Raw genomic sequence first — 12,982 nt, 5'->3', positions numbered from 1 at the left:
GTCTGCTCCTGTTTTTGATATGTATAAAGTAACCATTGGTCTGCTCCTGTTTTTGATATGTATAAAGTAACCATTGGTCTGCTTCCTGTTTTTGATATGTATAAAGTAACCATTGGTCTGCTTCTGTTTTTGATATGTATAAAGTAACCATTGGTCTGCTTCTGTTTTTGATATGTATAAAGTAACCATTGGTCTGCTCCTGTTTTTGATATGTATAAAGTAACCATTGGTCTGCTCCTGTTTTTGGTATGTATAAAGTAACCAGTCGTCTGCTTCCGTTTTTTGATATGTATAAAGTAACCATTGGTCTGCTCCTGTTTTTGATATGTATAAAGTAACCATTGGTCTGCTTCTGTTTTTGATATGTATAAAGTAACCATTGGTCTGCTCCTGTTTTTGATATGTATAAAGTAACCATTGGTCTGCTCCTGTTTTTGATATGTATAAAGTAACCATTGGTCTGCTCCTGTTTTTGATATGTATAAAAGTAACCATTGTCTGCTCCTGTTTTTGATATGTATAAAGTAACCATTGGTCTGCTCCTGTTTTTGATATGTATAAAGTAACCATTGGTCTGCTCCTGTTTTTGATATGTATAAAGTAACCATTGGTCTGCTCCTGTTTTTGATATGTATAAAGTAACCATTGGTCTGCTCCTGTTTTTGATATGTATAAAGTAACCATTGGTCTGCTCCTGTTTTTGATATGTATAAAGTAACCATTGGTCTGCTCCTGTTTTTGATATGTATAAAGTAACCATTGGTCTGCTCCTGTTTTTGATATGTATAAAGTAACCATTGGTCTGCTCCTGTTTTTGATATGTGTATAAAGTAACCATTGGTCTGCTCCTGTTTTTGATATGTATAAAGTAACCATTGGTCTGCTCCTGTTTTTGATATGTATAAAGTAACCATTGGTCTGCTCCTGTTTTTGATATGTATAAAGTAACCATTGGTCTGCTCCTGTTTTTGATATGTATAAAGTAACCAGTCGTCTGCTTCCGTTTTTTGAATGTATAAAGTAACCATTGGTCTGCTTCTGTTCTTGATATGTATAAAGTAACCATTGGTCTGCTCCTGTTTTTGATATGTATAAAGTAACCATTGGTCTGCTCCTGTTTTTGATATGTATAAAGTAACCATTGGTCTGCTCCTGTTTTTGATTGATATGTATAAAGTAACCATTGGTCTGCTCCTGTTTTTGATATGTATAAAGTAACCATTGGTCTGCTCCTGTTTTTGATATGTATAAAGTAACCATTGGTCTGCTCCTGTTTTTGATATGTATAAAGTAACCATTGGTCTGCTCCTGTTTTTGATATGTATAAAGTAACCATTGGTCTGCTCCTGTTTTTGATATGTATAAAGTAACCATTGGTCTGCTCCTGTTTTTGATATGTATAAAGTAACCATTGGTCTGCTCCTGTTTTTGATATGTATAAAGTAACCATTCGTCTGCTCCTGTTTTTGATATGTATAAAGTAACCATTGGTCTGCTCCTGTTTTTGATATGTATAAAGTAACCATTGGTCTGCTCCTGTTTTTGATATGTATAAAGTAACCATTGGTCTGCTCCTGTTTTTGATATGTATAAAGTAACCATTCATCTGCTCCTGTTTTTGATATGTATAAAGTAACCATTCGTCTGCTCCTGTTTTTGATATGTATAAAGTAAAGTAACCATTGGTCTGCTCCTGTTTTTGATATGTATAAAGTAACCATTGGTCTGCTCCTGTTTTTGATATGTATAAAGTAACCATTGTCTGCTCCTGTTTTTGATATGTATAAAGTAACATGTCTGCTCTGTTTTTGATATGTATAAAGTAACCATTGGTCTGCTCCTGTTTTTGATATGTATAAAGTAACCATTGGTCTGCTCCTGTTTTTGATATGTATAAAGTAACCATTGGTCTGCTCCTGTTTTTGATATGTATAAAGTAACCATTGGTCTGCTCCTGTTTTTGATATGTATAAAGTAACCATTGGTCTGCTCCTGTTTTTGATATGTATAAAGTAACCATTGGTCTGCTTCTGTTTTTGATATGTATAAAGTAACCATTCGTCTGCTCCTGTTTTTGATATGTATAAAGTAACCATTGGTCTGCTCCTGTTTTTGATATGTATAAAGTAACCATTGGTCTGCTTCTGTTTTTGATATGTATAAAGTAACCATTGGTCTGCTCCTGTTTTTGATATGTATAAAGTAACCATTGGTCTGCTCCTGTTTTTGATATGTATAAAGTAACCATTGGTCTGCTCCTGTTTTTGATATGTATAATGTAACCATTGGTCTGCTCCTGTTTTTGATATGTATAAAGTAACCATTGGTCTGCTCCTGTTTTTGATATGTATAAAGTAACCATTGGTCTGCTCCTGTTTTTGTTATATGTATAAAGTAACCATTGGTCTGCTCCTGTTTTTGATATGTATAAAGTAACCATTGGTCTGCTCCTGTTTTTGATATGTATAAAGTAACCATTCGTCTGCTCCTGTTTTTGATATGTATAAAGTAACCATTGGTCTGCTCCTGTTTTTGATACGTATAAAGTAACCATTGGTCTGCTCCTGTTTTTGATATGTATAAAGTAACCATTGGTCTGCTCCTGTTTTTGATATGTATAAAGTAACCATTGGTCTGCTCCTGTTTTTGATATGTATAAAGTAACCATTGGTCTGCTCCTGTTTTTGATATGTATAAAGTAACCATTGGTCTGCTCCTGTTTTTGATATGTATAAAGTAACCAGTCGTCTGCTCCTGTTTTTGATATGTATAAAGTAACCATTGGTCTGCTCCTGTTTTTGATATGTATAAAGTAACCATTGGTCTGCTCCTGTTTTTGATATGTATAAAGTAACCATTCGTCTGCTCCTGTTTTTGATATGTATAAAGTAACCATTGGTCTGCTCCTGTTTTTGATATGTATAAAGTAACCATTGGTCTGCTCCTGTTTTTGATACATATAAAGTAACCATTGGTCTGCTCCTGTTTTTGATATGTATAAAGTAACCATTGGTCTGCTCCTGTTTTTGATATGTATAAAGTAACCATTGGTCTGCTCCTGTTTTTGATATGTATAAAGTAACCATTGGTCTGCTTCTGTTTTTGATATGTATAAAGTAACCATTGGTCTGCTCCTGTTTTTGTTATGTATAAAGTAACCATTGGTCTGCTCCTGTTTTTGATACGTATAAAGTAACCATTGGTCTGCTCCTGTTTTTGGTATGTATAAAGAAAAACGCTCATTCGTCTGCTCCTGTTTTTGATACGTATAAAGTAACCATTGGTCTGCTCCTGTTTTTGATATGTATAAAGTAACCATTGGTCTGCTCCTGTTTTTGATACGTATAAAGTAACCATTGGTCTGCTCCTGTTTTTGGTATGTATAAAGTAACCATTCGTCTGCTCCTGTTTTTGATGCGTATAAAGTAACCATTGGTCTGCTCCTGTTTTTGATATGTATAAAGTAACCATTGGTCTGCTTCCTGTTTTTGATACGTATAAAGTAACCATTGGTCTGCTCCTGTTTTTGGTATGTATAAAGTAACCAGTCGTCTGCTCCTGTTTTTGATATGTATAAAGTAACCATTGGTTTGCTCCTGTCTTTGATATGTATAAAGTAACCATTGGTCTGCTCCTGTTTTTGATATGTATAAAGTAACCAGTCGTCTGCTCCTGTTTTTGATATGTATAAAGTAACCATTGGTCTGCTCCTGTTTTTGATATGTATAAAGTAACCATTGGTCTGCTCCTGTTTTTGATATGTATAAAGTAACCATTGGTCTGCTCCTGTTTTTGATATGTATAAAGTAACCATTGGTCTGCTCCTGTTTTTGATACGTATAAAGTAACCATTCGTCTGCTCCTGTTTTTGATATGTATAAAGTAACCATTGGTCTGCTCCTGTTTTTGATATGTATAAAGTAACCATTGGTCTGCTCCTGTTTTTGATACGTATAAAGTAACCATTGGTCTGCTCCTGTTTTTGATATGTATAAAGTAACCATTGGTCTGCTCCTGTTTTTGATATGTATAAAGTAACCATTGGTCTGCTCCTGTTTTTGATATGTATAAAGTAACCATTCGTCTGCTCCTGTTTTTGATATGTATAAAGTAACCATTGGTCTGCTTCTGTTTTTGATATGTATAAAGTAACCATTGGTTTGCTCCTGTTTTTGATACATATAAAGTAACCATTGGTCTGCTCCTGTTTTTGATATGTATAAAGTAACCATTGGTCTGCTCCTGTTTTTGATATGTATAAAGTAACCATTGGTCTGCTCCTGTTTTTGATATGTATAAAGTAACCATTGGTCTGCTTCTGTTTTTGATATGTATAAAGTAACCATTGGTCTGCTCCTGTTTTTGTTATGTATAAAGTAACCATTGGTCTGCTCCTGTTTTTGATACGTATAAAGTAACCATTGGTCTGCTCCTGTTTTTGGTATGTATAAAGCAACCATTCGTCTGCTCCTGTTTTTGATACGTATAAAGTAACCATTGGTCTGCTCCTGTTTTTGATATGTATAAAGTAACCATTGGTCTGCTCCTGTTTTTGATACGTATAAAGTAACCATTGGTCTGCTCCTGTTTTTGGTATGTATAAAGTAACCATTCGTCTGCTCCTGTTTTTGATGCGTATAAAGTAACCTTTGGTCTGCTCCTGTTTTTGATATGTATAAAGTAACCATTGGTCTGCTCCTGTTTTTGGTATGTATAAAGTAACCATTGGTCTGCTCCTGTTTTTGGTATGTATAAAGTAACCATTGGTCTGCTCCTGTTTTTGGTATGTATAAAGTAACCATTGGTCTGCTCCTGTTTTTTGTATGTATAAAGTAACCTTTGGTCTGCTCCTGTTTTTGATATGTATAAAGTAACCATTGGTTTGCTCCTGTTTTTGATATGTATAAAGTAACCATTGGTCTGCTCCTGTTTTTGATACGTATAAAGTAACCATTGGTCTGCTCCTGTTTTTGGTATGTATAAAGCAACCATTCGTCTGCTCCTGTTTTTGATACGTATAAAGTAACCATTGGTCTGCTCCTGTTTTTGATATGTATAAAGTAACCATTGGTCTGCTCCTGTTTTTGATACGTATAAAGTAACCATTGGTCTGCTCCTGTTTTTGGTATGTATAAAGTAACCATTCGTCTGCTCCTGTTTTTGATGCGTATAAAGTAACCATTGGTCTGCTCCTGTTTTTGATATGTATAAAGTAACCATTGGTCTGCTCCTGTTTTTGGTATGTATAAAGTAACCATTGGTCTGCTCCTGTTTTTGGTATGTATAAAGTAACCATTGGTCTGCTCCTGTTTTTGGTATGTATAAAGTAACCATTGGTCTGCTCCTGTTTTTTGTATGTATAAAGTAACCTTTGGTCTGCTCCTGTTTTTGATATGTATAAAGTAACCATTGGTTTGCTCCTGTTTTTGATATGTATAAAGTAACCATTCGTCTGCTCCTGTTTTTGGTATGTATAAAGTAACCATTGGTCTGCTCCTGTTTTTGGTATGTATAAAGTAACCATTTGTCTGCTCCTGTTTATGATACCATTTGGTTGGTGGTGTAGCACATTTAAAGTAGACAGCATTATGTATCCAACTGTCAAGGAACAAAAAATACTTACAGACTTTCTTCCTGTTTGCCAGGCCAGATTGCTACCATCTCTTGGACCACAACTGTAACACATTCAGTTCAGAGGCAGCACAGTTCTTAACAGGAAACAACATACCTTCTCACATAACAGGCCTTCCTGCAGAGGTGCTCAGCACGTACGTATTGTAAAAATCAATAAGTCAAAAGGTGTATGTAATGATTGAAACACGTGCTCAGCACGTACATATTGTAAAAAACAATTAGGGTAAAGTGATCGTAAGTCGGACACCCTTTGTGTTCAGAACAGTAGTACGTCGTGATATGAAGACCATTATTAATGTAATGGGTACCGTCCGAGAGAGCACACTTTCTGCATCATATTTACATTTCGATACTCTCGTTTTTTACCCTACGATACAATACAGAGCAAATAAAGTACCTAACCTGCAATTCGATCGAGAGTCGGACGCATTTGACTTTGAGTCGGACAGTCCAGATTGCTTTGATATTACGTCGGACAATCGGATTAAGTTAACATTTTATACAATTCTGAATAAAAAATATTAGTAATTGATCATAAAATAAGAAATTTGTTGTTCATATTACTTTCGGTTATAGACATATCGCCAGCTGTCAAGCAAACAGCACACGACTTTGCATTTTGTATTGTGTATGCTACAACATTACGTTTGCTCCGACATCGAATACATACACGTGCGTTTGCGGGCACGAGATGTGGCTATACTTCCTGGCGATCACTTTACGTGTACTTATCTCTGGGAAATCAATAAATAGGTATAGCTTGTATAACAAATATGAGCCTGACGAAATAGATGCAGACATTGCATGGACTGAAAAACGAAAGAAACTGCGGTCAATTTAACATGGATTTTGTTTCATGCAATGCTTGAAATTGGGTTGTTATATGTTTCAACATAACATGTTCCTTGAAAGTATATTCTGTTATTTCTAAGCTTGCAGGGAAAGATTATCAATGTTAGTAAAAGTTTAGAACCTGACGTACTAAACCACGTTGCATAAGTTGAATAAGGAAAAATGCCTGTCGCTCTAAACCAATTCTGAAATATATAGTACTTTTTTTTGTAGTTATTCTAGGAGACTTTGTCCTTTGCAAAGTAAAACATTTTCATGAATTGACGATGGCCAATAGCAACTCCGGTGTTCCTAATAAACACATGCAGAACCTGCTCCAATTACTTTTAAAAGAATTGAAAACTATACAACCAAAAGCGCTGTGTCCAAATTCCAGGATGACTGGATGGACAATTTCATATTCCCGCGCTAGTCATGGCCATCCCAAATTAAAGTTTCTTGTCTAGCTTGTGTTGCCGATATTTTAGATGAATGTACCATTGCTATATGTCAGAGAAAATTGTCTATTTGATGGACGAGTAAAAATAATCGTGTATTGCGTACTCGATATCACTTCTTTGCTTTACGAAGTACAATTAACAGAATGCCACCAATAAAACAAGAGAAATTTTGGTGTATATATAATATATTTTTAAATAGAAAATTAATTCATTTGGCTGCACACGTTTTCCCACTAAAATGTGCTTTGCCATACATTCTGATTAAAAATTTAAGAAAAATCTCAATGGTGACTTGAAAGGAAACTTTAAAGACTGATTAGAAAATAAAAATAGATATTAAATATTTATAAAAAAAAATAAGGGATGAAAGATTTAAACTTATATTATGAAAAAAGGGTTATTACAGCACTTGTTTATGCCTATATATCATATATATTCACTTGTATAATGATAAAATACACTGTCCGACTTATGATCGTTTTGAACATTTTTGGTGTCCGACTCAAGATCAAATAACGTTTGCGACTTTGAACCAAATTATGAGATAAAATGCTGTTTCTATTGTCAAAGTGAAGATAATTCTGCATTTGTTTTACACAAATCTTATAGTTAAATTCCAGTTTTAAGTTTTATAGCTTAATAATCAAAAGAAATGACTTCACCCGCTCTCAGTAATGAAGTCAAATGACTTCACCCGCTCTCACCGTGAAATGTACCGCTTTTGTTACTATTCGCGATCGGACTTGGCAAAATATGTAAACGAGAAAGTTATCAACAGGAGACAACTCTAGAAAGTCAATACTTCATTTAGCATGTAGACAGCATTTTTTTGTAACATGGTAACCGGAATAAGGACGGTAAGACGTGTTAAAAATGTCCGACTCTAGATCGTGTCCGACTTAATATCACTCTACCCTAGTCAGACGTTGTATATAATGATCGAAACAGGTGCTCATCACGTACGTTTTTCTAAAAATCAATAAACAGAGTCAAAAGTTGTATATAATAATCGAAACAGGTGCTCAGCAGGTGCGTATTGTAAAGATGTAAAAATCAGTAAGTCAAAAGTTACATATAATGTTTGATGAAATATACCAGATTTTGTAGCATTTTTTCCAGCAATGGTATATGTTTGGACATTTTATTGCTTTGGAGAAATGCATAAAAATAGCTATGATATAACAATGCCACGTTATATTTCAGACCATTTGGACAGATGATTAAGCCCTGGGTGGATGCCATGTCAGTTTCACCAAGTGGAGGCCAGTCCATACTTCCGGATACATTAGGGGCAAGTGCGGGAGGATCCGAGGGTGAAGATGATGTTCCAGCTAGCAGGAAAGGACCCGCTGTCTGGGAGAATGCAATGGCTGCTGACTGGAAAGAACCTGCAGAGGAGGAGGCGGCTGTGGAAGATGCAGTTATTTTCACAGAGGTATAGTCGGTCTACTTCAGTAAAGGTGGTTGATATGTACAGTCAAAACAATCTACTTCAGTAAAGGTGGTTGATTTGTACAGTCAAAACAAACAATCTACTTCAATAAAGGTGATTGATTTGTACAGTCAAAACAATCTACTTCAGTAAAGGTGGTTGATTTGTACAGTCAAAACAATCTACTTCAGTAAAGGTGGTTGATTTGTACAGTCAAACAAACAATCTACTTCAGTGAAGGTGGTTGATTTGTACAGTCAAAACAAACAATCTACTTCAGTAAAGGTGGTTGATGTGTACAGTCAAAACAAACAATCTACTTCAATAAAGGTGGTTGATTTGTACAGTCAAAACAATCTACTTCAATAAAGGTGGTTGATTTGTACAGTCAAACAAACAATCTACTTCAGTGAAGGTGGTTGATTTGTACAGTCAAAGCAAACAATCTACTTCAGTGAAGGTGGTTGATGTGTACAGTCAAACAAACAATCTACTTCAGGAAAGATGATTGATGATTTCTGATCTTTTTTTTAAATGATTCTGCATGAGTCTATTTCAAATTCTGTGGTTTTGTCTGACGTTTCAAGGAATCACAGTACAGTCGTCAAAACTAGTCAATATGTGTTCTCTCATTATACAGTCCTCACCAGACAAATTGATTAATATGTGTTCTCTCATTATAAAGTCCTCACCAGACAAATAGATAAATATATGTTCTCTCATTACACAAGCCCCATCAGACAAATAGATTAATATATGTTCTCTCATTACAAAAGCCCCATCAGACAAATAAATTAATACATGTTCTCTCATTATACAGTCCCACCAGACAAATAGATTAATATGTGTTCTCTCATTATACAGTCCCCGCCGGAGAAGAAGGAACTGAAGGAGCATGTCAGTGAAGAATTACAGATGAATGATCTAGCACTTCTCAGTGATATTTATGACTATCTTGGTGAAGGACAAAATCCTTCTTGGTCGTTAGGCAAGGAACATGTTCAGACATTGCATACCATTATAGGGAACGGTAAAATCCCTGAGGTGTCTCGGGCAGGTGTGTGTATCCTCCTACAGGCTCTGGTACTCCAGGACGACTTCATCAACCTCCTAGAGCGAGAACCCACACAACTCATAATGAAAATAATGCAACATTTCGACCAGCTGTCAGAACGTGTACAAGAAGCCTTTGTTAAATTGGTGAGGTTCACATCGATGTTTAATAAGTCTAGATTGCTTCCGATAATTAATTATAAATGATTTTTTCATGAAACTAACTTTTCTCAATTTCTCTTTAAAGATGAATTCATTGTAAGGAATTGTAATTTTCTTCATATCCAATTGATTTACTTTGACAATTTTTCTCAAGGTTTATTTTTCCAGATGTCTCAGACTTGCTAATTCTCAAAACAATTTGAATAATGAAGTTCTAAAAAAAGATAGCAGATTATAAATCTGAATGTAAACATTCAGCATGGTTAGAAAAACTTGATATGGTTTAATTGCAGCTTGCTAACTGTAGCAGTACAATAAAAGGCCATACTTTCCTGGTATCAGAATGTGATATGTTAAAGTGGACGACTCAGATCTGTGTGTCTTGTCTACTCAAAGATAAAACGCCAACAACTGCCTCCGCCCTAGCGTTCAATCTCAGTAGGTTCCAGGTAAGTTCTGCTGAAGCAGATTCAATGAAAATTTGTACAAACCTTCTAAGACATCAGGCTAATCAAAATTTTGAATTAATATGGTCCTCCAGGCCAAAGAACTGTGCGAGAGACCAAAAGATATAAAATTGACAAAAATTTCAAAAATCTTCTTCTCAAATCACAGATGAAGTGGTTCAAATACTCTTTATAGATAGAAAGGTCTTCATTAAGCTCCTTCACTTAAATTGTGAATTTCATGGTTTCAGATTTTCCACTTAAGAGGGCATTAAATTTACTATAATATATATAGGGAAAATAGTCAAACTTGGTTAAAACTATTAGTCTGAAATGGCATTTCAACACTAGAACTTAATTGGTCCTACGACTGACCCCCAGGGGCCTGAGGTGGGGCCAAAAGGTGTCAAAATGACTAAAATGTCTAATATCACTATTATAATATTAAAATTAGATGTACAACAATCATTAAATTAGATGTACAACAATCACTATATAAGATGTACAACAATCACTATATTAGATGTACAACAATCATTATATTAGAAATGTACAACAATCGTTATATTAGATATGTACAACAATCACTATATTAGATATGTACAACAATTACTATATTAGATATATACAACAATCACTATATTAGATATGTACAACAATCTCTATATTAGATATGTACAACAATCTCTATATAAATATGTACAACAATCTCTATATTAGATATGTACAACAATCACTTTATTTGATATGTACAACAATCTCTATATTAGATATGTACAACAATCACTTTATTTGATATGTACAACAATCACTATATTAGATGTACAACAATCACTATATTAGATGTACAACAATCACTATATTAGATGTACAACAATCACTATATTAGATGTACAACAATCTCTATATTAGATACAACAATAACTATATAAGAACAAATCACTATATAAGATATGTACAACAATCTCTATATTAGATATGTACAACAATCTCTATATTAGATATGTACAACAATCACTATATTAGATATGTACAACAATCTCTATATTAGATATGTACAACAATCACTATATTAGATATGTACAACAATCACTATATTAGATATGTACAACAATCTCTATATTAGATGTACAACAATCACTATATTAGATGTACAACAATCACTATATTAGATGTACAACAATCACTATATTAGATGTACAACAATCACTATATTAGATATGTACAACAATCACTATATTAGATGTACAACAATCACTATATTAGATGTACAACAATCACTATATTAGATATGTGTACAACAATCACTATATTAGATATGTACAACAATCACTATATTAGATATGTACAACAATCACTATATTAGATATACAACAATCATATATTAGATGTACAACAATCACTATATTAGATGTACAACAATCACTATATTAGATATGTACAACAATCACTATATTAGATATGTACAACAATCACTATATTAGATATGTACAACAATCACTATATTAGATATGTACAACAATCACTATATTAGATGTACAACAATCACTATATTAGAGATGTACAACAATCTCTATATTAGATGTACAACAATCACTATATTAGATGTACAACAATCTCTATATTAGATATGTACAACAATCTCTATATTAGATATGTACAACAATCACTATATTAGATGTACAACAATCACTATATTAGATGTACAACAATCTCTATATTAGATGTACAACAATCACTATATTAGATGTACAACAATCACTATATTAGATGTACAACAATCTCTATATTAGATATGTACAACAATCACTATATTAGATATGTACAACAATCTCTATATTAGATATGTACAACAATCTCTATATTAGATATTTACAACAATCACTATATTAGATATGTACAACAATCTCTATATTAGATATGTACAACAATCACTATATTAGATATGTACAACAATCTCTATATTAGATATGTACAACAATCACTATATTAGATATGTACAACAATCACTATATTAGATATGTACAACAATCACTATATTAGATATGTACAACAATCACTATATTAGATATGTACAACAATCACTATATTAGATATGTACAACAATCACTATATTAGATATGTACAACAATCACTATATTAGATATGTACAACAATCACTATATTAGATATGTACAACAATCACTATATTAGATATGTACAACAATCACTATATTAGATATGTACAACAATCACTATATTAGATATGTACAACAATCACTATATTAGATATGTACAACAATCACTATATTAGATATGTACAACAATCACTATATTAGATATGTACAACAATCACTATATTAGATATGTACAACAATCACTATATTAGATATGTACAACAATCACTATATTAGATATGTACAACAATCTCTATATTAGATATGTACAACAATCACTATATTAGATATGTACAACAATCACTATATTAGATATGTACAACAATCACTATATTAGATATGTACAACAATCACTATATTAGATATGTACAACAATCACTATATTAGATATGTACAACAATCACTATATTAGATATGTACAACAATCTCTATATTAGATATGTACAACAATCTCTATATTAGATATGTACAACAATCATATTAGATATGTACAACAATCACTATATTAGATATGTACAACAATCACTATATTAGATATGTACAACAATCACTATATAAGATATGTACAACAATCACTATATTAGATATGTACAACAATCACTATATTAGATGTACAACAATCACTATATTAGATATGTACAACAATCTCTATATTATGTACAATATGTACATACAATCACTATATTAGATATGTACAACAATATATTAGATATGTACAACAATCACTATATTAGATATGTACAACAATCACTATATTAGATATGTACAACAATCACTATATTAGATATGTACAACAATCACTATATT

General features: G+C 33.0%; 1 protein-coding gene across 1 annotated transcript in view; it reads left to right on the top strand.

The window, feature by feature from the left end:
• LOC138324031 (uncharacterized) overlaps positions 1 to 12,982 on the top strand; it is a 34,131-nt gene that overhangs the window by 15,932 nt on the left and 5,217 nt on the right. Inside the window, exons 4-7 of the mRNA XM_069269027.1 lie at positions 5,646 to 5,768; positions 8,130 to 8,361; positions 9,223 to 9,558; positions 9,867 to 10,022. Of these exons, the coding sequence (XP_069125128.1) occupies positions 5,646 to 5,768; positions 8,130 to 8,361; positions 9,223 to 9,558; positions 9,867 to 10,022 (847 nt within the window). The remainder of the gene's footprint in view (positions 1 to 5,645; positions 5,769 to 8,129; positions 8,362 to 9,222; positions 9,559 to 9,866; positions 10,023 to 12,982) is intronic.

This window comes from Argopecten irradians, chromosome 5 (genome assembly GCF_041381155.1).
Source record: "Argopecten irradians isolate NY chromosome 5, Ai_NY, whole genome shotgun sequence".
NCBI lineage: Eukaryota > Metazoa > Mollusca > Bivalvia > Pectinida > Pectinidae > Argopecten > Argopecten irradians.
The sequence above is the reverse complement of the archived record's forward strand: the minus strand, read 5'-3'. Positions and strand labels throughout refer to the sequence as shown.